Source organism: Thunnus albacares, chromosome 14 (genome assembly GCF_914725855.1).
Source record: "Thunnus albacares chromosome 14, fThuAlb1.1, whole genome shotgun sequence".
Taxonomy (NCBI): domain Eukaryota; kingdom Metazoa; phylum Chordata; class Actinopteri; order Scombriformes; family Scombridae; genus Thunnus; species Thunnus albacares.
Window position 1 is genome coordinate 1,495,876 of NC_058119.1, and position 27,697 is coordinate 1,523,572.

At 39.9% G+C, this 27,697-nt stretch overlaps 3 protein-coding genes across 5 annotated transcripts; all 3 read right to left on the reverse strand.

The window, feature by feature from the left end:
• Window positions 1-1,576: 1,576 nt before the first annotated feature.
• LOC122997008 (calcium homeostasis modulator protein 2-like) lies at window positions 1,577-8,009 on the reverse strand. Its single transcript, XM_044372881.1, has 3 exons — window positions 7,544-8,009; window positions 6,633-7,253; window positions 1,577-2,668 (listed from the first exon to the last, which is right to left on the reverse strand). Exons 2-3 carry the CDS (start codon window positions 7,182-7,184, stop codon window positions 2,255-2,257), a joined length of 966 nt encoding a protein of 321 aa, XP_044228816.1. The 5' UTR covers window positions 7,185-7,253; window positions 7,544-8,009; the 3' UTR covers window positions 1,577-2,254.
• A 676-nt stretch (window positions 8,010-8,685) lies between these two features.
• Window positions 8,686-14,443, reverse strand: calhm3 (calcium homeostasis modulator 3). Of its 3 annotated transcripts, none has more exons than XM_044373151.1 (5): window positions 14,316-14,443; window positions 13,733-14,082; window positions 12,198-12,325; window positions 11,961-12,088; window positions 8,686-10,016 (listed from the first exon to the last, which is right to left on the reverse strand). In XM_044373151.1, exons 2-5 carry the CDS (start codon window positions 14,017-14,019, stop codon window positions 9,663-9,665), a joined length of 897 nt encoding a protein of 298 aa, XP_044229086.1. In that variant the 5' UTR covers window positions 14,020-14,082; window positions 14,316-14,443; the 3' UTR covers window positions 8,686-9,662. The 3 variants fall into 3 exon arrangements, with proteins under 3 accessions (XP_044229086.1, XP_044229084.1, XP_044229085.1); XM_044373149.1 differs by having other exon boundaries at window positions 8,686-10,112; XM_044373150.1 differs by having other exon boundaries at window positions 8,686-10,112; window positions 13,733-14,443.
• A 634-nt stretch (window positions 14,444-15,077) lies between these two features.
• On the reverse strand, window positions 15,078-26,346 carry hells (helicase, lymphoid specific). The gene is made up of 23 exons (XM_044372738.1): window positions 26,147-26,346; window positions 25,508-25,605; window positions 24,860-24,978; window positions 24,575-24,697; window positions 24,396-24,437; window positions 24,274-24,301; window positions 24,065-24,123; window positions 23,929-23,970; window positions 23,545-23,772; window positions 23,002-23,184; window positions 22,621-22,764; window positions 21,978-22,174; window positions 20,371-20,464; window positions 20,008-20,169; window positions 19,300-19,442; window positions 18,866-19,010; window positions 18,571-18,654; window positions 18,270-18,389; window positions 17,977-18,093; window positions 17,219-17,378; window positions 16,916-17,012; window positions 16,732-16,808; window positions 15,078-16,133 (listed from the first exon to the last, which is right to left on the reverse strand). Exons 1-23 carry the CDS (start codon window positions 26,152-26,154, stop codon window positions 16,045-16,047), a joined length of 2,559 nt encoding a protein of 852 aa, XP_044228673.1. The 5' UTR covers window positions 26,155-26,346; the 3' UTR covers window positions 15,078-16,044.
• Between the last annotated feature and the right edge of the window lie 1,351 nt (window positions 26,347-27,697).

The window sequence follows — 27,697 nt, forward strand, 5'->3', positions numbered from 1 at the left end:
TATTAGGATGTCTACATAAAGATTTTTGTTCTTTATATTACCCACCTTAATTTTTGTGAAAAATTATTTATTACATACAAAAAAAAAAAAAAAACAGAAAAAAAAGAGACGATTTCAGTCAGGAAGGTGGTTAAGACACACTTTGGTGCTAATACAATTCTTCATATGTAGTACAGTGGTACAGGAGCACAAGAAGGAGAGAAACAAGGGCACAAGTAACAAGAAAGACAAAATCTAAGATAGGAAGAAGAAAAGGTGTCTAGATACAAAAAGTCTATACAAGTCTATACAAAAAGTGTGTAAAAATACAGGAATTCCAAATTGCAACCCCAAGAAAGAAAAGAGAAATGTACTATTATGAAAATGATCTTTCAGGCATTAACTTTGACCAATTATGTGGCCCAAGGCTTCAGTATAAGCTATACAGTGCATACACTGTTTTAAAGGGATGTTACTCTATTTTTGATAAAATTCCTCAACATTTTAAATTTTTGATAAAATATGTTACTATAAAAATGAAAACAAATGAACTGAATTATTTTCTTCATAGACTACAACTTGTAAGATTAGAATGAAAAAAATAAATGAGAAAAAAAACCTGAAAAGGTGAAAAGCAGTGTTTCTCTGGCTATGGATTAAAGTTTCAAGCCTGTTTCACCTCCCATCACACCGACCATCACATAAGCGTGTGGTCAAAATTGTGCGCTATTAAAACTGTAACCACTCCCAACATGATGTCACAGTGTGAAATGATAGGAAACTGGCTGAAATAGAAACAAATCTCATCAGAAAAAAAACAAACAAAATCAGTGCTCTGCTGTTTTCAACCCCTGAAGAATGCAAAAAGGTGATACAACATCCTGGAGTTACAGATTACAAGTAAGTAGCAGCTCCAACCCGTAAATTATAAAACAGTTTTTTTTACAAGGGCATAAATATCATGATATAAATGGTCCTCTGCTGCCACCCTCACAAATGTTACAGTAACAGCAGGCAAGCTGGCTTCTCCCAGTCATCTCACATGCTTTTCACATACTGGATAAGAGTCCAGGCCTGAAGACATATACACGCCCATATTGAGTCATAGTCATAGCGCCACCTACTGACAACAGGAAGTCAGCCTTATATGAGAAACATAGTCCGATTTACATGAAATTTATATGGTGTGGTCTCCACATGATGTACAGCAGCATGACATATGATTAGTGGTTGTTCTCTAGCTCCACATATACATTGTCCAATCTGCAGTAAACATGACATGTTTGGCTTGAGGATTTCTACATGTCAAGGGAGCTCCAGTAAATGTATTGCTGCATTAATGACCCACAGGTGATCAAACTGTGATCAAATTCAATAAATCAGGTGGGTGGAGCAGTTGGACTTGTCAACAAATATGAATATGGTGCCTCTCAGATCGAGGGAAAGATGCTGCTGTAGGTTCCACTTATCTTTCATTTGCAGAGGAAGAACTCGTCTTTGGCTTTTTGAGTTTGAGACAGCAGGAAGAGATGGAGTCATGTGACCTTTCAGTTTATTGATCAGTTTTTTTTTTCTTAAGAATGTGGCTTACATTTCTTTTTACATTTGCTAATATTTTCCTCACTGTATAACAATAATATTCTGAATCTACTTGTTCCAACATTAATGTACCACGTGTCTTTATAAAGATGGAGTCAACAGAGTTGAAGGGGTTGAAGGGGAAGATTGTGAGGAAACCTGTGTCAACCGCTGACAGTGAATTTTTGCTAATAAATTCATGTAACACAATAATGACAGGTCTGAGGTTTATTTACTGCTCTCCCATCCTTACTGCTGTAGCACTATAGTTCTGTGCTGCTTGGCTTCTGCTACAGAATTTTTTTGGTATTTAGCACTTCAGCACTTGACAAGTTGTATTGATGAATTAAGGGTTCAGTATGCTTCAAATGAACCAGTTCTTACAAAAGCTCATTCAAACACATTGAAAGGTGAAAGCCCATCTTTTATAGAGAGTGATGTAATCAATCAAAAGGAGTTAAGGGTGCACACTTTCAAAAAGTCTCTCTTTGACAGCGTTCAGCATCACAATGTGTTTGGTGGCATTCATGGTGGTACACATGAAAAGTATCAGAAGAGCATGAGTAGAGAAGTTCAAATCCCACCTACTGTCATACCTCCACACACCTGGCCAATCACTGCATACAGATTGTCTAAAATGACAATCTGACCAGCAGTTTATTTGAAGCATACTGATGCCTTTATGGACAGAATACTGTCAGCTGAGCACATCCATCTCTTTCTCCATGGCCTCCATGTTATTCTCCAGGCTGTACGTGGCCCATTTATTGAGCCTGCTGTACAGAGGCAGTCCGTTCTTCTCCCTGTAGAGGTACACACCAGTCACTCTGTTCCACTCATTGCTGCAGACAGGACTAGCACTCTGGTGTTCAGCAAGCAACTCCTTTTCGTCATTCTCCAAAGCCACGAAGCCAAAGAAACTCTTAATGTTCTCAGCAGCCAGGAGGCGGGCATGGACAGCAGCTGTGCGTTGGAAGAGGGTATTTTCACTGGAGCGGTACTGGGACCAGTACTCTTCTTGCCGGTACCCAAAAGGAGAGGAGCAGCGCTTCATACACAGCAACAGGAACACCATCAGAGACATTCCTGCCACCACCAGCCAGCCAATCAGCTGTAAACAACAGACAGTCCCTGAGTCAACACTTTAATGCAGGCTCTGAAGCACTGGACCATGATAACTAAAACTCTCTGTATGCACATAGACAGAAATATGCATATACAATCTTTTCATCATGAAGCCATTCATATGCACGTTATGTTTTACACTGTACATCTCCACCATTGTAAACCTTAGCATGCATCCAATAGACTGGCTTCCACTCACATAGATAAATGTAGGCACACAGGAACTGTTTGTATATTAATACCTATCTCTGTTCTACCAGTCTTTATATCTGTTCATGAAAAGAATGGCAAAGAGAAAATGCTGTGACTGATGACAGTGGCTAATTATAGCACCTCTGTTATCACTAATTTATCACATGTACCCATAAACCATAATTGGTAGTGATTTCTTAATCATCATTAGCCAATATCAGAAATCAATGACAGCTAATTCACAATTTTTATTTTGCAGCTTTTTTTCTATTTCCAGCTGTCCAACCCAATATCCTGTTCATATTGGATGATTACATACATGTAATCCTAAAGTTCAGTTCCAATGCTGGGAGTAGTGTAGGGAATAGGAGAGTAGGGGTGTGGAGGTGGGGATGGTGGATGGGCATGTAGCACATCTGTCTTTCATGCAGAATACCAAAGTTCATATCTCATCGCTGTCCTGCAATATTTGCCTTTTTATTAACCGTGACAATGATCTTTCCCTAACTTTAACTGTAGCTGCCATGCACAGATATTGTAGGAAGTGAGAATCCTAAAAAAAATGTTGGCACTGGATGTAAAAAAACATTATATGTGGTTTTGCAGAATTGTCCAATATTGACTGTTTGTCATGTCTGGCGATATGGTTGGTCTGTCAGTTACTAATCTCTCCTGTTGTTCCAGTATCTGCCTGTTCCCTCTCTGTTCAACTTTCCTGAGCACAATGTCTGGCTGTTAATACTCTGATCTTGTTCTCTGGCCTGATTTTAAATTGTGCAAAAAAAAAAGAATAAAAAATAAAAAAGCATCCATGTTGAGCAGTTGTCTGCAGTGTGGTCCTGCCTTTCTGAATCACCTGACCTCCACACACACCTGCACACCTGCCTCTAATTCCCTCATTACCTCCTCAGTATTCCTCATACAGTATATACCTTCCCCTTAGCCGTCACCTAGACTGCTTTTTTAAAAATCCTTGCCTGCCTGTTTGGATGTTAATCTGCTTGGTTATGCTCTTTTAGACCTGGTTGTCTTTTCTGACTCCATGCTTGTTGCCTACCTGTCCTGCCTGTGAGTTGTGCTTTTGAGTCTAAATCCTGTGTTACTAAGCTGTCACAGATTTACAGCTGCTTACAGCACTCATATTGAGAGAAGCTTTACAAAGCGCTTCATAATGAAGGATTGTTTAATGTGGGTGGGAAATGGTGTATGTATGTTTATTGTGCATATCCCTGTATTCATGTAGGCATCTGCTGATGCAAAACTGTGTGCTACACTACTACTGTTTGTATTAGCATACAAGCAGCAATGGCAGATCCTACCTTCAATATGGAAATTAGTGCAATAGAGGAGCACATATAATGCAAATACATTGTGAATGGCTTTTGCAAAATGTCAGCGGGAAAAGGTGTTAAATCATTTTTTCTTAGTCACCATAAAGATTAATTATGTAATAATTATATAATAATATTTCTTATTTTTCTTACTGTCAACAAGTCCCATGGTAAAAACGAAAACCAACACTTTGTTACTCTCTCAACACCTTCTGACTTCCCAAGTCCATTGATCCCTACTTAAATGTTTAAAAACAGCTCACAAATATGTAGTTCCAATTTTGAAAAAGTTCAGTAATTTCCTAACAATGTAGTTTTTAACAAATGTGCATTTGTTCGGGCCTATTTTCAGCTGCGGATTAATGCATATTTGGTGCTCTAGTGAGTATTTCTGGCAGCAGGACAGTGTGTTGGTGATTGAGTCCAATTAAACTACAGTGTGTGTGTGTTCATGGTAATGAAGGAACATGTTCATTACTGGTTTGGGCCTGCATATGGGATTGGTTGACAAGAAGAAAAATATAGAATATCACCAGACTTATTCTTTTACAGACAGTTTGACATTTTTGTTTGCTGTCTTACTTACAATCAGATTGAGAACATCATTACCACTTTCATCTCTTTGCATCCAGTACAGAGATTCAGTAAGTCCAGGATGTGTTTCTACTTGTTTAGCAGAACGACTGGAAGTAGGGGGAAACTGCTAGTCTAGTTCCATCAAAAGTGGGAAAAAGGCACACAGAAAAATGATGCTTGGAGTCTTCCATCAGCTCCAAAGCTGTGTTGTTCACACAGCTTATCTTGGTTTTTTAACATGTGTAAGAATGTAAAAGGAGCTATTTCTTTACTAGCTTTTTGCTGTGACTGTGTGCAGCATCTCAAAAGTCATGATATCCTTATAGTGAGGCTGCCAGGTCAATTACACTGGGCCCTTTAGCTGATAGATTTTCCACAGCAGACAATCTGAAATGCAGGAAAAACACAGATACAATTAATAACATTAATGATGACTAAATCACATTTAGTTTTCCAAATTCATGACACTGGTATTGTTATTATGATTCACCAGTATGGCTTCCTTGTCAAAATGTCTGCTGTGAAAAAGGTCCATCAGTGCAATTTTCAACATATATAACCCATGATGTGGTTTATGGACGTTTTTCTAATATCAAGTGCCTTCTACATAATAGTAACTCTATGCTGTTTATGTACTGAAGTTATTGCTTCCACACACAAGTTATATAAACAACATAAGATGTAAAGCTGACACATCTGGAGTTGTTGAAAGGTGTATTTTTTAACCTTTGACAGATTCCTTCCCTGTTCTAGTCCTTGTGTAAGTAGGTGAAGGATATCCTGGACCAACTGGACATACAGGTGAAATTAATATTAATCTCCTCCTTGTGGGTTTCACAGTAGACCAGTTGTCAAGCAATTGTTTTAAAGGCCCCACACACCCATGGTACACCCACACCGATGTTTTCATTCATTTTGCACAATTAGACCTCTACTTACAGGCATGTGGGCTTACAACTTTATCATTCTTATTAGTACATAGAGATTGGTGACATCATGTAATTCCCAGCATTGCTCCACACAAGCTCAGCCTGAGCAGAGGTCCAATCAGCGGCAGTAATTGAAAACACCTGTGTGGGTTAGTTGGGCCTTAAAGGGAAAACGTCCCCTTTGCGGTTAGTTGAGCCATAGCTAAAGTAATGATTAAATCACACTGACTAAATGTTGCAATAGCTCATTGTTCCACGTTGCTCCACACAGTTAATTTATGTGAAAGGAATAGTTTGATATTCTAGGAAATGTTTATTCACTTTCTTCTCAATGAGGACTCTGAAAGTTAAACTACATGCTGGAACTATTTCTTGGTGAACAACAGCAAGGTGCAGTGACTGTGTGCTTCGTCCTGGAATCGTGTCATAACAGTGAGGTTGACAGGTTTGGTACCATCACGCTGGGCGGATGGATAAACTGTTGTTCATCAAGGAATAGTTCTAGCCCCTATCTCCCCCTAAAACCACAAATTACATTTCTGTTTCAGGTAAAACAAATGAGACACAATGTGACACAATAATGAGCTGTGGAAGGGTTGGTAGGTGTATTTTTTTTTAACTTTGGACAGAGCCAGGCTAGCTGTTTCCCCCTGCTGCCAGTCTTTATGCTAAGTGAGGCTATCCACGTCCAGACTCCTGCTTAGACATTACAGTGGTATTGATTTTCTCAATTAACTTTTGGTAAAAGAGTGATGAACATATTTCCCAAAATGTTGTATTCCTTTAATGGGTTTGATGGCTAAATAATATTTAAATGTAGGGGCTAGCATTAATTTTTATGCAGCTATAATAACTGCACTAAACCAATGTCTATAAAACACACAAGAGATAAAAGACAGTTGTAGAAAAGGTACTCTACTACCTGAGATTCATATTTCAGACGCCGCTCAATTTCTGCCCAGAAGCCTTGCAGCTCTGTTGGAACACTTTCTTGACACGGGAACTTCGCCATGATCTCTGAACCGTGGCCTAAGGGGAAGCCCTCCAGTGTATTGGGGTCAATAAACTCACTGAGGGCACATGTGTATGCCTGACCCTGCAGCAGAGAGATAACTGCCCACGTTAGCGGTGCCACCACAGCTCGACCGATGATGGTTCCCAGCAGTGCAAAGGCTGCGGCTCGCGAAAGCTTACGGCAGTTTCTGAGGCGACACTCGAACACCAGGTCCCAGGTGTTCTTGTTCATCATTATTCCTATTAGGAAAAATGCCAAAGCTGGAGCACCAATAGCAGCCAGGCCGTAGCGGTAGTTCCTCCCAGAGGAACATGGACAATGAAAGGCAAAAACACTGTACGCTGTCTGGCTGGCCACAGTGCCCAGAGCAATCAGACCATTGAAGATCATCACATCTTTGCTCTTGAAGAAGAGAGATACAAACTTAAAGTTCTCTGTTACAAGGGCAGCAGCAGCCATGTTGGGATGTTGGTACTTTACTGAGAATAACACTGAAGAGCTGTGAGTTTGGTTTACAGCGATATCAGGCTACAGAGAGAGAAAGAGAAGGGAAATAAATGAGAAACCAAACATCTCATGGGAATTTCTGTTTCAAGCAAACACACTGTTTGGTTATTACAGCAGTCTGAAATGTGAATGACCGTTTTGTAAATGAATGGGTTATGTTTTCTGGCAGGAAATAAGTATTACAGTTATGTAATGCTTATGGCGTCGATCAAAAAAGATGCGAAAGTCTGTTGAAAACACAAATGAAAGTTTTTCAAAAATAAATCCAGCAACTTCAGAGACAACAAAGAAATGCAGTCATGCAAACTCACCCTCTGGCAGTGTCCTGAGGCAGGACATGTGACTAAACCTTAACAATCCATTAGCAATACATCCAGTGCATTGAAATCTCAGGAAAAACTGGGAAAAAATACGATGAGTCCAAAACATAAAATTAACTTTATACATGAAGGACTGAAAAGAGAGTTCCTTCTTTTAGCGTGCAACTTTGTGTCTCTGTCAGCAGGCTGGGCACAGTAATGAGTCACAGTCAGGAACTGCCCTCCAGTTTCCTATCCACAGAAAAAATGTGGTCTGTGAGTGAAAACATGTGTTGGAGATCATAAAGCAATATGGAGGCAAGGTGGAGCAGCCCAAGAAAGGAGAAGCCTGTATCTGACTAAAAGAGACAGTAATGAGCCACACTGTTGCACTGGGTGACATGTTCTTTCATTACCATGAACACACATACTGTAGTCTATTTCGACTCAATTCCAAACACACCATCCTGCAGCCTGAAATACTGTGGATTAAAAACTGTGGATTAATCCGCCGTTAAAATAGTCCCCAACAAATACACTTTTTCCTCCTGTTTGAGTAACATTTGTTAATAACTACAGTGACCAGCTGTTTTGTGAAATTATTATATTATATATTATATATTATAAATATATCTGTAAGCATAAGTTTTACATCTTCAGTAGAAAACAATAGGTCTGGAGTGGTCCAGTTGAGCACTGGTTCCAAATTGTCCAGTCCATTGGAGTTGTATGCCTCCGAGATTATCAATTCCTTTTATCGACGCCGGCATGTTTTTCTGATAGTAGAGCATAGCAAAACAATGACATCAAATTCGTGCGTCTACGCTGCTGGAAACTTGCAAAAAGAAGGAGTCATGGCGGAGAGGAAGAAATAGTCCAATGCGTGGCTTCATTTCACAAAGAAAGATAACAACAGTGCTGGTTGTAATGTCTGTAAAATGATCATTTCAAGTAAGGAATACCAGAAATATGTTGAAACATCTTTCTATGCACCATGGGCTTAAATTCCAGTAGTGCCATGTATTTGACACTCTATGCACGAGAAAAAATGAAAATGAATGCTGTACAAATATTCTCTCATTTTATCAATTTTAAATGATGACAGAGAGACTGCTGCTACAGCTAGCTCTCAGGCTACAACCAGATACTTTTTTTCCACACAGGAAATTGATAAGGAATCAATAAGGGAATCAATAAAGAATTGGACCCATAAGCAGAATCGATAATGTCATTGGTATCAATAAAATCTTATCAATACCCATCCCTATTGTTAACATATCATTGCTAGTGGCTCTATAAGGCTTTGAGCTAAGTGAAAACATATGAATGATAACATGCTGACGTTTAGCAGGTAATGTTTACTATGTTCACCGTCTTGCTAGCATTTAACATTTATCTAATTAGCACTAAACACATATTACAGTTGAGGCTGTTGGGAATGTCGTTAGTTTTGCAGGTGTTTGGCCATAAACCAAAGTGTTTACAAAGTGAAATTGTGACCTGATGATGGTGCTAGAAGAAAAGTCATGAGATCACCAAAGTTGTTACAGTTCATTCTGTGGGAGGACATGAATGTCAGAACCCAATGTTATGACGATCAACCCAATACTTATTACGATATTTCACTAAAAACCACAAATAGTTAAAATAATGGTGCTAGAGGAAAAGTCAGGGGATCATCAAAGTCAGTAGGTTACATCCTCCGTCCATCAATCCATCCTTCTGTACACAATTTCATCGCAGTCCGTCCAATAGTTGTTGAGATATTTCAGTCCGACCAACATTGTCATGCCACTAGCGTATTTATTAGTGCAGCTTTAAAGCAAGTTAAATTAAACAGAGTCTTTGATTGAAGTTCCAAATGTTCATTTGCATGTTTCCATCAGTCTGTGTGAGTGAGCTCCAGGTAAAGTGAACTACCTGTATGCAAAATCAACTAGCCCAAACCCTTACATATTCAAATGACCGTCAAAACATGGTTTGCTCTTAAGAGCAACTATCTTAATAGTCCCAAACACAAAAAAATGAAGTCAAAGGCCTTCATCATGACATGAAAAAGAAAAATGATCACATAGATTCTGTACTTCACGCGCATCAAACACACACACCACTACACACCACTGAGTGTGTCCTAGACATCCGAATATAAAGTCTTCCCCTCACGGTCTTCCCAGGTAACACACATTCTGGGTCTGTAGGCGATCCTGGTCACGTCCAGTTCAGGTTTACTGTAGTACCACTTGTTGAGGAGCTGGTCCACTTGCTCTTCCTTTGTTATCCCATGAAGTCTCTCCTCTTCCTCATCCTCCCACTCATCTCTGGAGTGCTTGATGAAGGGTGGATGGGGGATCTGGAGTATGGCATCCTCCCTCATGTCCTCAAAGAACTGTACCACACATTTCCGGGCAAAGTCTCGAGCATGGAGGACGCAGGTTTCGTCGAAGAGCTTCTGCTCCACGTCGAGGTAGTTGCTCCAGTAGCGTGTCTGCAAAAAGGTGGAGTGGTCGTCAAAACAGGGTTTGATGAGGCGTCCCAGTGCTCCCAGTACAATCAGGAAGAGGAGGATGGACCAGCCAACTGCCTAGACAAGGCGAGGAAGGTTAGCAACACCAATGGTTGGCAAAACCAATGAAAGCTATCAGTCATTTGGTGCAGAGACTGTGACAAGCCCACAAAGGGCCATCAATCAGTAGCACCACAAGTCCCTGATACTCTTAAACATGGAGGGTGTAGGTGTGTGCAAACACAATAACAAAAGCCTGATAAGCTGACTAGTATGATTACATTTCTATTACAAATGACTGAAATACTAAACACACAACTTGCCATTTAATGTGAAAGTCAGTGTTTGTGTGTAGACACTATGTACATTGTTTTCCTGTCCTTGTGAAAACCACTGTGAGATAAGACCTTTACAGTTATTTTTGAATATCCTAACCTCCTCAAGGATTAAAGGATAATTCTGGTTTACTTTAATTTAGGTCTTTTTGGAAGGCTTAGCCATCATTTCCATTAACTATGATACCATTGTACTAAAGTTAATAGCTGACATCTGGGAACATGGTGACATCACAACAACAAAGTCCAACAGGAAAAGAAACACAAGCAATAGTTTACCCAAACCACTCTATTTGGAGTTTAAACTGAAAGTGTACGCATCTGAAATGTTAGCAGGAAGTGGGTCTGTAAACTGTGATGGATGTTTACAACAGACAGTTTGGGTCATAATTTTACTGTTCATCTTTGTTTTCTCTTCAAATAAGTTTGACTAGCCTGTGTTTGTTGCCCAATTAATGTAACCTTTGATTTCATTATAGGTTTGTCCCAAACAGATCGAGTTGTGTGGAACATACAATAAATACATTTCACTCCACATTAGCTACAGATTTCTGCTTTATATAGTAAAGACTGAAATCACAATAATTTGTACATCATTTTGCCATTTCCACTGTCAGTCAAGAAAATATTCAACATTTTATGGCACTTTGTATAATGACTGATATAAACTTTTATATCTCTGTCTGTGTATAGGATGGCCATCAAGACATTTCAGTATAGAAATGTCAAACATATGTTTGAAGTCATTAAGACACAGTTTCTCCATTACACAGGTTCCCTTTCAGATGCACACCACTGACTGAAGGTTGTCATAACGTTAAATATACAAGGATATCTCTCTCTCTCTCTCTCTGTCTCTCTCTCTCTCTGTGTGTGTGTGTGTGTGTGTGTGTGCATATACAGTACCAGTCAAAAGTTTGGACACACCTACTCATTCTATGGGTTTTCTTTATTTTTACTATTTTATTTACACATATGGAATCATGTAGTAAACAAAAAAGGTCTAAACTAACCAAAATATGTTTCATATTTTAGATTCCTCAAAGTAGTCAGTGTTTGCCTTGAAGAGAAAAGAAGAAGAAGAGAAGAAGAAGAAGAAGAGAATTGCTTGGGCTAAGAAACACAAAGAATGGACATTAGACCAGTGGAAATCTGTACGTTGGTCTGATGATGTCATCAAAGCAAAAAGTGACTGCTTTGAGGAATCTAAAATATGAAAGATATTTTGACTTGTTTACACTTTTTAGTTCACTACATGATTCCATATTTTTATTTCATAGTTTTGATGTCTTCAGTATTGTTCTACAATGTAGAAAATAGTAAAAAATAAAGAAAAATCCTTGAATGAGTATGTGTGTCCAAACCATTGACTGGTACTGTAGAGAAATACAAGGTAAATACAATATAGGTCCATAATCTCCATATGTACAAGATACTGGACAGACTATTCCTAAAATAATAGAACACAGTGAGCAGTGGTCATGACATGGCAGAGCTATACAAGATTTCATACAATAAAATGGTACAAAAAAACCAACAACAACAACAAAAAACCAAACACAAACAACACACACACAGATGACTGGCTTACTTGGGAGTAGCAGCGAACATAACGAGAGACTGCTTTGCGGAAAGAGCTATTCCTGAAGATGATGTCCTCCTTGCAGGGTACTTTCGCCATGATTTTGATGACATCCAGTCCTGTGTTGTTGGGCAAACCTGAGGAGAGATACCACAGACTCAGTGCTACTGAAACAGTAGAGATTACTGAGAATACTCATTGAATATGTATATATGTATGTATAATGTCCCTGGTGTTTGCAGTTACCTGAGAAGAGTGCAGGGTGTACGCTCACACTGAAGGCACAGATGAAGATCTTTCCATCCAGCAAAGTAACCAGGATCCATACCATTGGTGCCAGCAGGGCCCTCTGGATCATGGCTGAGAACAGATACCTACAGGAAGAGATAGGACCAGTTTTTGTCCTCTGAGCCTCACAATCTCTACAACTTCTAAAAATTATTCTCAGTGTCACCTTTTAGTCTGTAGCATAGAGCATAGCAGCATTTTTATGCTAAATGTAGTACTGAACCATCTGTAGTGCGCACTGAATACTAGATTTAAAGGAATAGGTCAACATTTTAGAAGAGAGAAGATGGACGCCACTCTTGAGTCAGGATATGGTTAGCCTAGCTTAGAAGACTGGCAGCAGAAGGAATCAGCTAGCTTGAAGTTCAAAAATGGATCACACCTCTACAAACACCTCTAAAAAAATTTTTTAATTAATATGTTTGCAACCCGTTGGAAAAAATTAGGGATTAAATCAACTGAGATCCAAATCATGTTAAATAATTGTTCATTATTGTTGAGGCACTATGCGAAGTTTCAACTTCAGTTTCTTGTAGCTTGCTAACTTAGCAAAGTTTTTAGTGTGCTAGTAGTTTGCAGACCCTCACAGTTGCCATCGAGGAAATTAGAAATGGAGCCTTGATTTAGACAAGATGTTACAGAAGAGATGGTAGCAGTTGGTTTGCCAGCCAACAATCAATGCTGAGGAAAGCAGGAGGATTGAAGTGGAGGAGGTCAGGCAAGCCAGACTGAGGCACATAGCTTCAAAACAGAGGAAAAAAAGTGCTTGAGCTACTGGTACATGCAAAGACAGTAAAAAAGCACCAGTAATGTGCTTTGGTTGGGGGACTGGAGTGTTGTATTCTTGTTATGTTTGTTGTTGTGCTTTGGTTGCTTATGGTAATTTTGTTAAATTTGAATATATGCTGAACAGTTGATGGCAAAATAAATACATTTCAAGTTCTAAGGAGCCTGGGAGCTATGCACTTCTTATTTTCTTCGTTTTCAGGTGAGAAAAAACCCTCACCAGGAGTCTATTTTTCATTTCAAAGGATTTAATTTGTATCATTTAGGTTATTTTATTTTCTGGTTAATTTCAAATTAAGAAAATATTTTTTACAATTCACAACTGAGCCATCAATAAAACATTATTACCATTGTCTGGGGTCAGTTATTTAAATAGGTATAGTTTGAAGTGAATAAGCCTGAACTTAAGTGGAGTAGCTATTTCTGTTAGCAGGTCATAATAATTTCACTTGAAAGAGGTGAATCTTCATAAAATCTACATTGAGTAATGAACCCAAAAGTCCCCATCATTCTAGTCTAAACATAGTCCACTGCAGCGTGGAGCGGATTGTTTAATCTGTACTCAAACAGAAATTGTATCTTGACTAACTACAGTTTATCCATCCAACAAACACTTCTGTGAAACAGGTTGCCAAGTACATTTGGTGGTTTAAAACTCCAAGAATACACATCATGAGTTGTTCATGAATTGGGAATGTCTGACTCACTTAACCACAGCAGGATTTTTGGATCTTTTCCCAACAGGTCTCATCCACTCATCCATCATGACGCCCGTATGTCGATTGACCAGGACCCCCAGGAAGAACAGTATGATGGGTGGGACAATCATCACTCCCAGAGAGTATAGTTTGTTGTACTGGGGAAGGCACGGGCAGTTGAAGTCAAAGCTAGTGTAGAGCTTGACGCTGACCAAGGCCAGGATGATACAGATCCCATTGGAGATGGACTCAGAGTTGGTCTGGAAATACTGCAGAACTAACTTCAGACGCTCCATAGTTACTGTAGGTAATGTTCAGGGTGGAAGTAGAAACAGCAAGATGGTCCCCCTGCTGCTGGGCTTAATTCAAACAATGATATTGACATAAAACAGAAATAGCATTTACAGTGTTACCAAATGCTTTAGCTTCTGTAAAAATACTCTTTAAAGATGAAAAGTCTGTATTTGCAGTCTGATTATTTAATTCAAATTCCAAACAATTCACCCCACCTCACAATATGAACTTATCTTTCCTGAACAAATCCACAGTTTAGCATTCTCACTTCACAGCCTGAGCGTTTGTGGGAAGATACCTGTTATGAAGTGAGTCCTGCAGTGTTCCAGGGAGAGTCTGAGAACGCATGAATACACCTGACCAGGTGCAGAGCTGTCTGACCACACCCTATCTCTCTGTTAAAGGAGCACTCACATCAAAGTAGCCACGGTGTTAGTTCCTGGTAGGGCTGTATTGTATTAATGACTGGGACTGAAACTCAACTCTAAAAGAGATGGGACTGTAGAGAAGACAAACCACTGTTGGGGTTGTACTGAAAAAAATATTAAAGGTCTCTTAAAAGATAATCTCTTATTTTCATAATTTGTTTTTATTGGCTATGATTTGAGGGGTGAAGAAATACAAGCAGATAATCAGACAAATAAGTTTGACTAAGCTGGGGGCTTGTTTCCAACCCCGTTGATGTCTTTGTTATTTCGCCAAGACTCAAGTTGAAATCAGATTGTGGCAGACACACTGTATAAATAACACTGCTGTGAAAAACCTTCAACATGGATCATCTAAAGACCACACACGCTCCTATCTCCACACTGGCATTATCAAACAGCCCCCACTCTGTAGAGCATTTTGGAAAAGCCATTTCTAGTGGTTGAGATGCAGGCTTGGTGTGGATACTGAAATAAAAATAGAAAACTATTTTCAAATAGGCATTCAAAGTGCACTGGCAAAAGGCCTAAAAGTGACTTCTCACTTTTTAGAACTTGGTTTTATAAAAAAAAAATAGAAAGCATTTCTGCTCAGTACAGAACCTGACAGGATGATGTCAAAAAGACAAAACAGAAAGTTTTCAAATGATAGTTTATTTATATAAAAACACATGACAGAGAACATGTATGCTTTACCTGCATGAAAGTGCGTTGCTTACATTGTTTAAATGAAGATAGTTGGTTTTAAATGGCCAAATTCACTACAGCTTGGTTTTGTCAGTCAGGGGGCAGTGTCCGTGAGGAAAAAATAATCTATGTGAACACCAACCTCAAAGTGAAGAAATCATCCACAGAGTTGAAAGGACATACAGGATATATATAGATATATATAGAACTGGGAAGACTGTGAACACTTCCTAATATAACATTTTGATTGTGTTCCATGTGTGTTCATGAATGTATTCAACATGTGTTGTGGATTTCACTGACAGGTTCTAGTGTCCTATGATAGTCTTAATGCCATTGCAGTCTTCCCACCTGCCAGGGAATACATGAGATGAAAATAAAATCTCAGTTTCAGCCTTCAAAACGCCATTGTCAGTCAAATCCTAAAAAGGGTACAGCATACCATACACCACAGATCACGTTCAACACAAAAAGCTCAAGAACAAAGAGCACTATTAAGGCAGTTAAGAAAGTAAAAGACAAAATACAGTATTTTCAGTCTACAAACAGCAGTTTCAGGATATTTTACAGCTCAAAGTTTCAGTCCATCTACAAGCGGCAGCAATTGCAAGCCATCTGGATACAGCTTTAGCATTTTTTTTCTGAAGGAATGTCAGAGGTTGAATGAACAAATAGTCTGCACACTAGATAATGCTCCCATGAACATTTATTGGTAAACCACCAGCTCTTCTTGAAGATGAGTCACTTGGTTGCATACCAATAAACGTTCATAGGAGCATTATTTGGTGTGCGCACTATTTTTCTGTTTTTCCACATGTTCTTCTGTCCAGCACCTTGTATTTATCGCTTGGATGTGCGTGCTTTTGTAAACTTTTTGGAATGTCAGAGGTTCACATGTGAATATTTCAAGTCTTCTCAGGTCAACATGATCTCTGATGACTCTTTGGCGTCGATCACTCTGAAGACTCCCACCTTCTCTTTCTTCAGGCTGCCCTTTTCTTTGTCTGAAAGTACAAAAAAAAAAAAAAAAAAAACATGGTAAATGGAAAGTATACATGACAGTAAATGGTTAAGTCATCAGTTGACCCTAATGATGAAAGATCATCTTTTCAAACTTTAATAGCACAACAACAAAAAAAAAAACCCACATTAACCTCCAATTTTTGCATCGAGGTAGCAGCAGAAATCTTATGAAAAAGATTCCTGGAAACAGACCGTAACTCCACAACCTTATTTGAATTTCAACCATAGACACTAAGGTCTAAATTATGACCATGTCCACACTAAGCTGGCTAAAATTAATAAATGCATCTTCTTCTCTGTCTTGTTCCTCCATCCAGACTAAAATGTGTCTTGCAAACTGTGAGACATTCTATTCCAGGGCTGCAAATCTGGATTCTGTAAACTTGAGGAGCACCTCGACAAGTTATAGCGATGAGATTTTCTGTGCAAACACGGTAAAAGCATGATGCTTTGATTCATCCTACATTGATATAAGAGAGCCTAAATATCTCAAAGACAATAGTAGGGTCTGTGTTGCCCCACAATAAATTTATATTTTTTAATTTATTATTTAGATTGTGCAGTGTTCTGTCTGCTCACCAAGCAAGTCACTGCGATCCAGCAGAATCTCCAGGTCCTTGTCACTGATCACCTTCCCTCTCGATGCTTTCACCTCCCTGAGAGGGACAAAAGTTACAGCCAAATAAATATCAGCTCATTTATAGTTATTTATATTCTCAAAACATTTACATTTGTAGTAATGGAGCAGGATTCTCATACATACTTCTCAGTGCCTCTGGCCTTGAGCAGATCCATCAGCTCATCAAGATCAATGCAGCTTTTACCTTGGTTCAGCTCTGCCCTCTGACCTTTGAACTTATCTGTGGAGGAAAGCAACAAAAGAAAAAAGATTAACAGTCTACATTTGGGGAGTATTTCAGATGACCAAACCAAAGCTTGCAATCTAAAATGAGACAACATCAGATCGAACTGATCTGGGTATAAGAAAATATTCTGCTGCTACAGTGTATGAAGGACAAGCTTGAGACAATAAAAGCTCCTGGTAGCCCATTGAAGTGACACTCACTCTTATGGATGACCATCTGCTCCAGCTTCCTCTTGGCCGAGGCTCTCTCAAGGATCTTCTGGTCGATGGTGTTGGCTGTGACCAAGCGGTACACCACCACTGGTTTGGTTTGTCCGATGCGGTGACAGCGGTCCTGAGCCTGCAGGTCTGCCTGGGGGTTCTGAGAGGGGAAGCAGGTATCACTACACGCTGACTAAAACTATAAATGTACACTTGTAATGGTAATGTTTCAGCTAGCAGCATGGCCGAAAATCATCAACCTGCTGCAGCTCTATGGATGGCAGTGTTGGTCCGTCAGTCCATCACTTTGGTCCAGACTCAAATGTCTCAACTACTATTAGCTACATCCCATGACATTTAGTACAGACATTCATAGTTCCCAGAGGATGAATTCAACTGACTCTACTGGTGATGCTCTCACTTTGCTCTAGCAGCATCATGAAGATGACATTTTAGTTTATTGAAAAATCTCAACTATTGTATGAACTGCTGTGAAATTTTGTGCAGACCTTCATGGTAACCAGAGGTTGAATTTTGATCACTTTAACCTCTCAATTTTTCATCTAGGACCATCATAGGTCACTATTTCCATTTGTTCAATACTTTGGTTTGTCACCAAATACCTGCAAAACTCAGACTCAGCTGTACTTAATGTTTAGCAAATGTTAGCAAGCTAACACGCCAAGTTTAGAATGAATACAGTCTCAGAGAGCTGCTAGCATGACTGTAGACTCTTGGTCTCGTTCATCTGAACCCACCCAGTCACTGTCGAAGATGATGACAGTGTCAGCAGCTGTCAAGTTGATCCCAAGTCCTCCAGCTCTGGTGCTCAGCAGGAACAAGAAAACATCTGGATCTTTGGAAAACTTGGTCATCTGGAGGAGAAAAAGAAGAACCCGATGATGCAGCAGTACAGACAGCTGACGTGTTCATATCAGTGTTTTTGTTTTGCGTCATGGTTTTAACAAATGAGGAAATTACAGAAAACCTCTGTAGTGCGTTTAGGGCAGCCATCTAGGTAACCTCTATCATCTTGCTGTTTTAAACTCACATTTTCATCCCTGTCGGCATAGGACATGCTGCCATCCAGTCTGCTGTACTGGAAGCCCCGCAGATAGCAGTAATCCATCAAAATATCCAAGATGGACGTCATCTGGCTGAAGATCAGGACCTGGACCACAACAAGCAAACAGTCACATGTGTGACTTGTGAATACCAAGGCACTGAATAAACAAAAGGAAACAGCAACGTGGGAATGAGACTGTTGACACAGCAGCACCACGTCAGCCAGAAATCTTGATAAACACCACCTTTATGTGGTTACATATTTAGCCACTGGTGCTGTGTTATACCTTGTGCCCCCTCTTCTTCAGTGCAGGCAGCAGTCTGTCCAGTATGAGAAACTTCCCGGAGCTTTGCACTAGCTGCTCATCAATCTGCATCATCAAAAATCGCAAACATCATTAAAATGACAGTCATAGCAACTGCTTCATCATGAGTTTCACTTCGTTTCATTATAAAATCAACAGACAGATACACATATTGTACCATTTGTGCTTCAGAGTGGCAGACACAGAGAATACACCTGTAGGTGCTGGCACGCTCCAACTTTACTGTAGCAAACAAGTACATGTGAGTGAATGTTACCTTGAACTCCTGTGTGGCGGGGTCCAGCGGGTACTCAACCAGGTACGGGTGGTTACAACATCTCTTCAGCAGCATGAGAATGTTCTGCAGCTTCAGGTTGATCTGAGTGTCAAGTGGGCTCTGGACATCCAGCACGGGAGGGGAGCTGAGAGGAAGTGTGAACACATTACAGTCAGACTGGTGCACAGCTACAGGAGATCATTTCTATAGCAGCAGGATAGAAGAGCGTGGAGACATGGAAACCAGCACATCATGTATTAATAGAACAACTGAGGTCCATGAATGTAAATAATAACGTGATATTTTACTTACAACTAAGATGAAACAAACTGTAGAAATAAGATCAGTGATGGCCTCTGCAGACAGGCATCACAACTTCATGAAATGATGTTAGTGTGAAACTACGATGTGAGCGGGCAGTGCTCAGTGCTGACCTATGCTCTTGCTCCTTTCGGACTCTGTCCAGATATTTCTCCAGGTCGTACGGAGTGTCTCCATCTGCTTCGCTGTAGTCCACCACCTTTCGACTGCGGCGCTTTGGCCTGCCGCTCGATGTCAAAGCCACAGGAGCCTCCGTCTAAAGACAACAAACTCTAATTATTCATAGTAAGTTTTATTAGAGCTGCAATGATTAGTTGATTAATCGATTGAAAGGAAATCTGCGACTGTTTTGATTGTATTTTGTCAAGCAAATATTATGATGATTTGATTACTCGCGCTCCTCATATATGGAAATATTCAATGTAATATATGTAAGACCAGAAAAAGCAGAAAATGTTTAGAGTTTTGGACTGTTGGAAAGACAAAACAAAACCATTTAATGACATCACCTTGTGGTCTAGGATATAATAAGTTACCAGACATTGTACAGTTTAGTATACATTATACATCCTCAGATATATGTGCAGTAAGCTAACAGCAGTCGTTGTGACGACCTGGCTGATTCATCATCATCATCATCATCGCCCACCAGGCCTGTACTGTTACAGGGGAAACACTGATGTTCAGTGACATGTTTTATATCTGATATTTATCAACAGAGCTACACTCCTTCTTTAGTCATTGCAGCTGTGTGATGGATGGATAATGAACCAATCAGAGACAACCTGACATCAATACTAGTGAAAGCTCTGTGCTGTTACCTTTTCCTGGCCCAGCATCTTGCTGATGGTTTTGTTGACCACAGCAGTGTAGAAGGCTTCCTGTTTGGCAGTCAGAGGAGCGTAAACAATGATCTCCTTCTTAGGAGGAACCTCCAGCGTCACGTCTGACTTCAGCCTCCTCAGCAGGAACGGAGTCAGAATCTGAAGGGGAAAAAAAAAAAAAAAAATCAGTATCTTCAGTCTATTGTAATATAATGAGAAAAAAAAGTGTTGCTTAACAGCATATTGCAAATAACTGCAGCCAATCACAGCCGTCATATTAAAAACACACATCATAAACACATAATAACACGTACTGTAAGTATACTAGTGATCACACTCTGTAGTGATGTTTGGACTGACCTGGTGCAACATGCTCAGGATGTTCTGCTCACGCTCAGCGGCCACCACGTTCTCTGCCTCACCGAGGGTGTCGATGTCAAACCACGACTCAAAGCTGCACGGCAAACATGTCAACAAGAGATTAAACCAACTAGATACTTTCTGTTTACACGGGGACATTTTCCTCATCATTGGTTAGCAGATCTCTATACCCTGCTGCAGCCAATCATCATTTCACTCAGTGGAAAGCTGAGAAACAGATGTCTGATCTAACAGCATATGAAGGCAGACAGGTCTGTACTACTGAGAATTATTCAGACATGAAACTAAAGTTAAGGGGAAATAAACCAAACTAAAGGACTTTGAAGAGAGTCATGTGTGAAGCTCTGAATGTGTGTGTGTGATACCAGTGATCATCAGACAGCTAAACGCCTGGTAAAACAAAGCGCTTTGATCAGAAGCCTGTTTCAGAAAGCAAGTTAAACTCTGAGCCTAACCCTGAATTCTGAGTTGAGTAACACTGAGATGTGAAACTCAGAGTAGAGTGCAGCTCCAATACTACAATCTACCATGGCGACAGGTAAATAAAAGATAAAGCCTCCATTTTAATCTAGTTGACGTAGAGCCTGAGTCAAAGCGGGAAAAGTGTCAATAAGTGAACACAAAGTTTCATTCAGTGTTGTCCGTTAATTCATCATTTAGCAGACTTACATTTCCTTAATGATGATAAAGTGGAATCTGACTGTATCAGGCTGCAGCTACGTCACATTTTAAATATATGGTTGTTCAGCTTTAATCTGACAAAACACAGACGGCAACGACTGAAGATGAAAAATACAGTTACAGATTTATTAAAATGTATAGATCAAAGACACGGAGACATGACTGTAAGCTCACAGTCTCATCCAGTAATGATGTGTTGGTGTTGAGGTTAAAAATACAGTAGATTTTAAATGTTTATCACGGTAACAGTTTAGTTACCATGGTAACTGACCCTGAGTTTAAGTTAGCTTACTTTCTGGAACTGAAAAGCCAGAGTTTCCCTCATCTCAGGGTTGACAAACTCACGAGTTTTCTGAAGCAGGCCCAGGACTGTAGTGGAGGGTAAACACACCTCTCAGACTTTCCATCACTATACAGCTGTTAGTACGCTCAGACTGGATCACTACTGCAGTTTCTGTTGTAGATTGTAGGAATGCTTGTTTAACTTCTCTGCTTGAACATTGTATACATGTGTGAGCACTGAGACAACAGTGAGAGATTGTGAACATGAGGGGAAGGGAACGAGTAAGTATGTAAATTGTGAGGGAAAGTTGAATTTGCCGGTTGCAGTGCTGACTAGCTGTCTCAGTAAAAGACTTCCCGTGGCAGCAGTTCAGTCACAGTATTCACCAGAAGACTAACACAACAACAAAACTCACCACATTTAACTACACTTGGACAAAAAGCGAAGCCTCTACTGTTTCATTACCAATTTTTCCATTTAACATCAATCTGATTTTCTAGTTTTGCTGCATCATTTAATCCTCTGAATAAAAAGCAAAAAGCAAGTGGTGGAGGAGTGTTATGAGAGGCCACAACAAGGCAGTACATCTTTTAACTGATCAGCATCCGGTGATCAAACATACCTCTTGAGGTCATCAAAGACCTCTGGCAGGAGGAAGTTGAGGAGAGACCAGAGCTCAGCCAGGTTGTTCTGCAGCGGTGTTCCTGTCAGCAGCAGCTTGTTGTCGGTGGGCAGCATCTTCAGCTCCCGCACCAGCCGGCAGTTGAGGTTTTTGATCCTGTGGCCTTCGTCCACTATCAGGTACTTCCACTGGAAGCGCTGGAAAAGAAAAAACAGACATGGCCTGGCTTCTTATACAATACTTACAACCACAGTCAGATTGTGACCTGTTGATTCACATGTGGCTGCAGCTCTGACGTCCTCTAGATGATCTTGTCAGGTCAAGTTTTTATAGTGCAAAACTTCAAAAGGCAGATTCCTGTCATTTATGGTGAAGCATTGCTTATAGCTTAAGGTGTACATTCAATTTACACACATGCTTCCTGGTTCAACTTCTGTTGTTGTCTCATTAATTAATTTGCACATGACAAGATGACTATGTATGTATTATGGTATTTTATGTGAACTGATGGGAAACATGTCAGGATTTCTAGCTCAGGTGTAATCTCATGATAACAAAACTGATACTTTTTTGGACGGACCGGCCCTTTATAATGTTTGTATAATAAGTGTTTACTTTACTGAAGAACGAGCAGTGATCCTACCTGCAGGAATTTTCTGTCGATCATGGCGATCTCGAAGGAGGTGACGACCACAGGACACATGTTGAGGGGCCCCTGAGGCCTGCGGATCTGCTTCTGCAGCTTGGCCCTCTCTGCCTGGGGCCCGTGGTAAAGCAGCACAGACACCTAGGACAAACATGTGACATGTTCAGATTGCTCTGTGTTACTGGTCAGCAAATGCCACCACAGCTAGTCCATATGCTTTTATTTTTCAAACCAAAATGTTTGATCAGAGAAATCTTTCCTTTCTAAAAGATGTTGACCAACCTTGAATACAATGAATAGAAGCACAAATGATCTTTTTATTGTCTAAGCCGGTGTGACAGTAACATCAGATTACATCTCAACAACACGTCCTCTTACCTCTGGTGTGAAGCGCTTGAATTCACTGATCCAGTTGGGCAGAGTGGACAGAGGGGCCACCACCAGGAAGGGGCCCATCACTTTCTTTTCGATCATCATGGCGATGTGTGCTATGCACTGAATGGTCTTTCCTAGTCCCATCTCATCAGCCAGGATCCCATTGATGCCATTCTCCCACAACATCTGACAAGCACAGAGAGAGAACAGGCTGCTGGGCTTATACTCAACAGGAACACCGTCACTCACTGACTTCTACTGTGAAGAGACTGACAGGGTCTGTTTGATGTGCTACAAGCTACGCTGATCATGTGATGTGGTGCAGTGTGTAGATTCCAACCATCTGAAGGAAAACTCGCCATCTCTTGCAATTCTAACTTTATTAAAGTGCAAAATAATTACTGGAGCAGCCTTTAATCGAGGAGGTTTAAGGTTTCTTCTCATTAAAGGGAGTTTTTCCTTGCCTTGCTTGCTCATGGGGGGAATGGAAGTATTATCTACTGAATGAAGAAATCTGTTTCTGTGTCTTGGTCAGGCTGTTCTCACCCTCAGCCACTCGATGCCCTCGATCTGGTACCACCTCATGACTCCTCCGGTGAAGAATTGTGGCTGCTGGGCGGGGACCGGCTGGCCGTTCACCTTCCTGTCAGGGTGCAGGAGATGCTTGGCGTTGTCTCGCACCGCCTCCGACAGACGATTCTTGATGTCCTGGTTGGAATCGCTCATCTTCTCGATATCCTCGGCTTGCAGTTTCTTCTGGGCGGGTGCCACATCCTAATATCAAAATATTTGACATATATTGGTGGCTGTTTTCTTATTTGCCTTATCCTTATTATACAGTCCCACACCTCAAATTTCCCCCTTATGGATTATTCAAATGTTATCCTACCCAGAACTTTGGTAAAAAGTAAACATAAAATGAACCGTTACCTTGTCCTCCACCTTTGCTTTCTTTGCTTGCGACATGATTTCCTGGAAGATGAAATCAGGCAAAACCCGTGTAAGCAGATCAGAAAATGACAAATCCACAAAACAAAACAAACAAACAAGTTAAGTGAGACCTTACTTCTTTTGACATGACATCTGCAATTTTGTAGTCGTCATCCCTCCTCCTCTTCTTTTTATCTAGTTAAAGAACAGCCAACACTTTATACACTCTCTCACTTGGATTTAAAAGCTTACTGAAAACAGGCTTTAGACTTGTACTTGAAGTAGTGACTTTAATTCATTTATTTTCTTGATATGAACATCATAAGATCAGAACTCCTCACTCACCTTTTTCTGGTTCTGCACTGTTTACGTTCTGCATGAGAAAAGCAAAAATAGTTCAATGAATAAAGGTTACAAGAATATTTTAATGCTGAGCAAAAATGTTTTGGCAGTGAACATTCACTCACTTTCTTTGTCTTCTTTTCAACTCTCTCCTTCTTGAGTTTCTCCTGGAATCATTGATGGAAAAACAGAATGTGAGGTGTTGGATGGATTCAGCCTGTAGCCAGTAAATGCACAAACCGCACAGGTAGTCTCACACACACACACACACACACACACACACACACACACACACACACAGTACCTCATTCTGTTGTTGTTCCATTTTAGTCAGCAGGAATTTGGAGTAGATGTTGCTCTTCTGAAGAAGATGCTGCAGTCTCTTGAATCGCATGTCATGAGAGTCTCTCTGCCAGGATTCCCGTGCCTTATGGTGAGTGTTGCAAAATGATCAGACATTACTGACAGAGACTACGAATTTCAGTCACTACCAAAAAAAGCATTGAAGTTCAATACTCAACCCAAGACATGATAGAAGAAAAAAGAAAAGGAAAGAAAAGGGGAGGAGAGGAATTACTGAGCAACAAACCTTGTCCATCATCTCCTTCTCTTTCTTCTCCCCTTCCTCCATCAGCTGCTTCTCTTCGTCCTCCATTTCCTTGGTGATAACCACTTCGGATGTCATATTCTCAGATTTCACACCGGCATCTTCAAATTTAAAAAAACAACATTGATATTGAAGCTGAAGGAGTCGACATTACCTTATTATATTATCAGTGTCAGATATCCACTTGATATGACTAACTCAGACTGCTGAAGCCTCATATGAGCTTCACATCAACTTTTAAATGACTGTGTGGACACATTGTGGATTTTGGCCTCCATCACTTATATTGAAAGCACATTTGAAGGATTTTTTAATAACTAGCATGAACAGGAGGAATTATTACAGCAAGAAAAACCTCTTTCAGTGATCATATGGGCACCTGACTGTTGTTTTAAGACACTTGAAAAATTGTGAACCCGTCCTTTAATGTAAGTATGATATGATTCCATGTTAATAATGTAGGTGAGGAGATTCATGGAAGCACAACCTGTGATAAGCGCCATCAGTCCCTCATTATGCCAACCTTAGATGACATGACAGTGACAATTAAACCTGGATTAGCTCAAGATAACCCCACAGTAAACTCCTCTGGGTCTGGGAGGTTATATGTTGGGCTGGAGTGTTACTGACCCTCCGCAGCTCCAGTCTCCATGGTTGTGCCCAGCGGCTCCTCAGACTCATCTGGTTTGGGGCAGTGAGGGGAGGCACTGCGAGTTACTTCCTTCACGCTGTCAGTGAAGAAGAACACAAATGAAATCCAGAGGGGGAAATTTTCCGGCTGGTTTTACAGCAGGCAGGACACACTTCATTCACATGTTTCAAACTTCAAAGCACTTCACTCGAACATGGTCTACACCGTCTACAACCAACAATATAAGAAAGAAATAGGAAAAAATGATATACGGTGGTTACTTAATGAACACAAAATATTTCTACATTATACTCTACCAGCCTTTTTCTTTTTACTTTCTGTGGAGAGGGTGAGCAGTATTTAACTTTTACCACCGTTTTTAGTATGAAATTTAGTGCAGTAGATTTTTAGAGCATTGCATTTTCAACAGTTAAGTGAGCGAGTAAATCATGAAAAATTTGAATATCCTTGGCAATACTAGTCAATTCTTTAACACATACCACTAGCTAACGTTAAGTAACGTCAAGTGAATGCTCTTGCATTATTTCCCACATGCTTTGCTCAATATTACAATGACCATATTCTAATCGACGTTGTACTATTTCAATGAAAACTAGAAGCAAAATTATTTAACTTACCAGCTCATTGTTACCAACAGCGAAGCAGAGGATGTAGCTAATATGGTTCGAAGTTACAACTGAACTAAAAAATTTCTCGTGTCCTGAACTAACTTACAGTAAAGGGATAGAAAATGAAAATGAAATGCACCTCCGGTTGATATCTTTCAAAATAAAACTGTGTACCGCCCGTTTACGCTGTAAAGCTGGCTGTACAGGTCGTGATTGTGTTTATTTTGAAAGCAAAAGTACCTTTTTCCAGCCGCTTTTCTACGTCAATTCGACTGACTTGACGCAGCGAGGGGTGTTGTTATGGGCGGGGCTATCATTCCCTTTCGCGCCAGTTTGGACTAAACCACTGCTTATAAAACAGGGTTGATTTTTGTTTACGAGTGTAGATACTGTGGTATTTTAAACGTGAAATCGAAGGTCGGAGTAAAAATAACGATTTTTTTATTATTTAGAAGTGAGGGTTAAAAGTTATTTACAGACTACAGAGCATTTCAGTGAACACGGAAAACAATTTAACAATGTAGCACCCCTCGAATTGGATATATGTACCAAACCTAATCTGATATTTCCCGCGAATGTAGATTGCAGGAAAAGGTTTATCCATATTTGTATATATTGGGTCAATAAGGTCATCATATTCCACACTGGCTTTGAAGTTTTTTTTCACTAGCTAGTCATATGGCCTGAAGATTTAATTTTACTTGCAGTAGGCAGAATTTGCAGGATTTTTGCAATGAATAAGCAAATGCATAATAGTAAATGCCTTTGATGTTTATAGGTGCACAGCCGACCTCTCGATTCATGTTGGCAGTGGTGGAAGAAAGTTTAAAAGTTGCAGTATCTCAGTACTCCACTACAAATAAAACTAATGTATTCAAACCTCCCTTATGTAAAAACACATAAGTATTATCATTAAAACAAGTAAGTCTTCATCATGCATGCAGAGTGGCCCCTGTCAGTGTTATACTATGGGATGATTATTACTAGTTTGTTAACAAATAAGCAGCATTTTAATGTTTCTTCAGGTCCAAGTGGAGTTTACATGCTACACATACAACCAACAAAACTTTAGTATCTGCAAAACAGTAACGTAAAGTACAGAATGCCACATTGGATCGACCTGTAAATGAACTCTCTTGCAGCCTGCATTTGATTATACTGTATATATAATAATATAATATAGCTCAGGGAGACACAAGGTTAATTTATATGCCAGTTTACTTCTCGATAAACTTTTTGCAGCAAATTTGTTCTACAAGAAAAATGTGTGCCAACAATTAATGTGAAAATTAATTTGATAGCACCTTTAAAAATGTTATTGACTGTATAGAGGTTGGGAATATGAATGTAGTGGTCTCCTGAAGTTCCTTCTTCAGGGAAGTATCAAACTCAATTATTTACCAGTTGTTTTGTATTTTAATAAATTTTAGGTGTTCTGCTCTGCTCTGCAGTTGTTTAGTAAGGGCGATTTCATAAGTGTAAATGTTCTTGAAGGCTTCTGAAGAACAATTTATTAAAAGTCCCCTCAGTGAAGAGGCATCTGCTGTATTCGCAGTATCA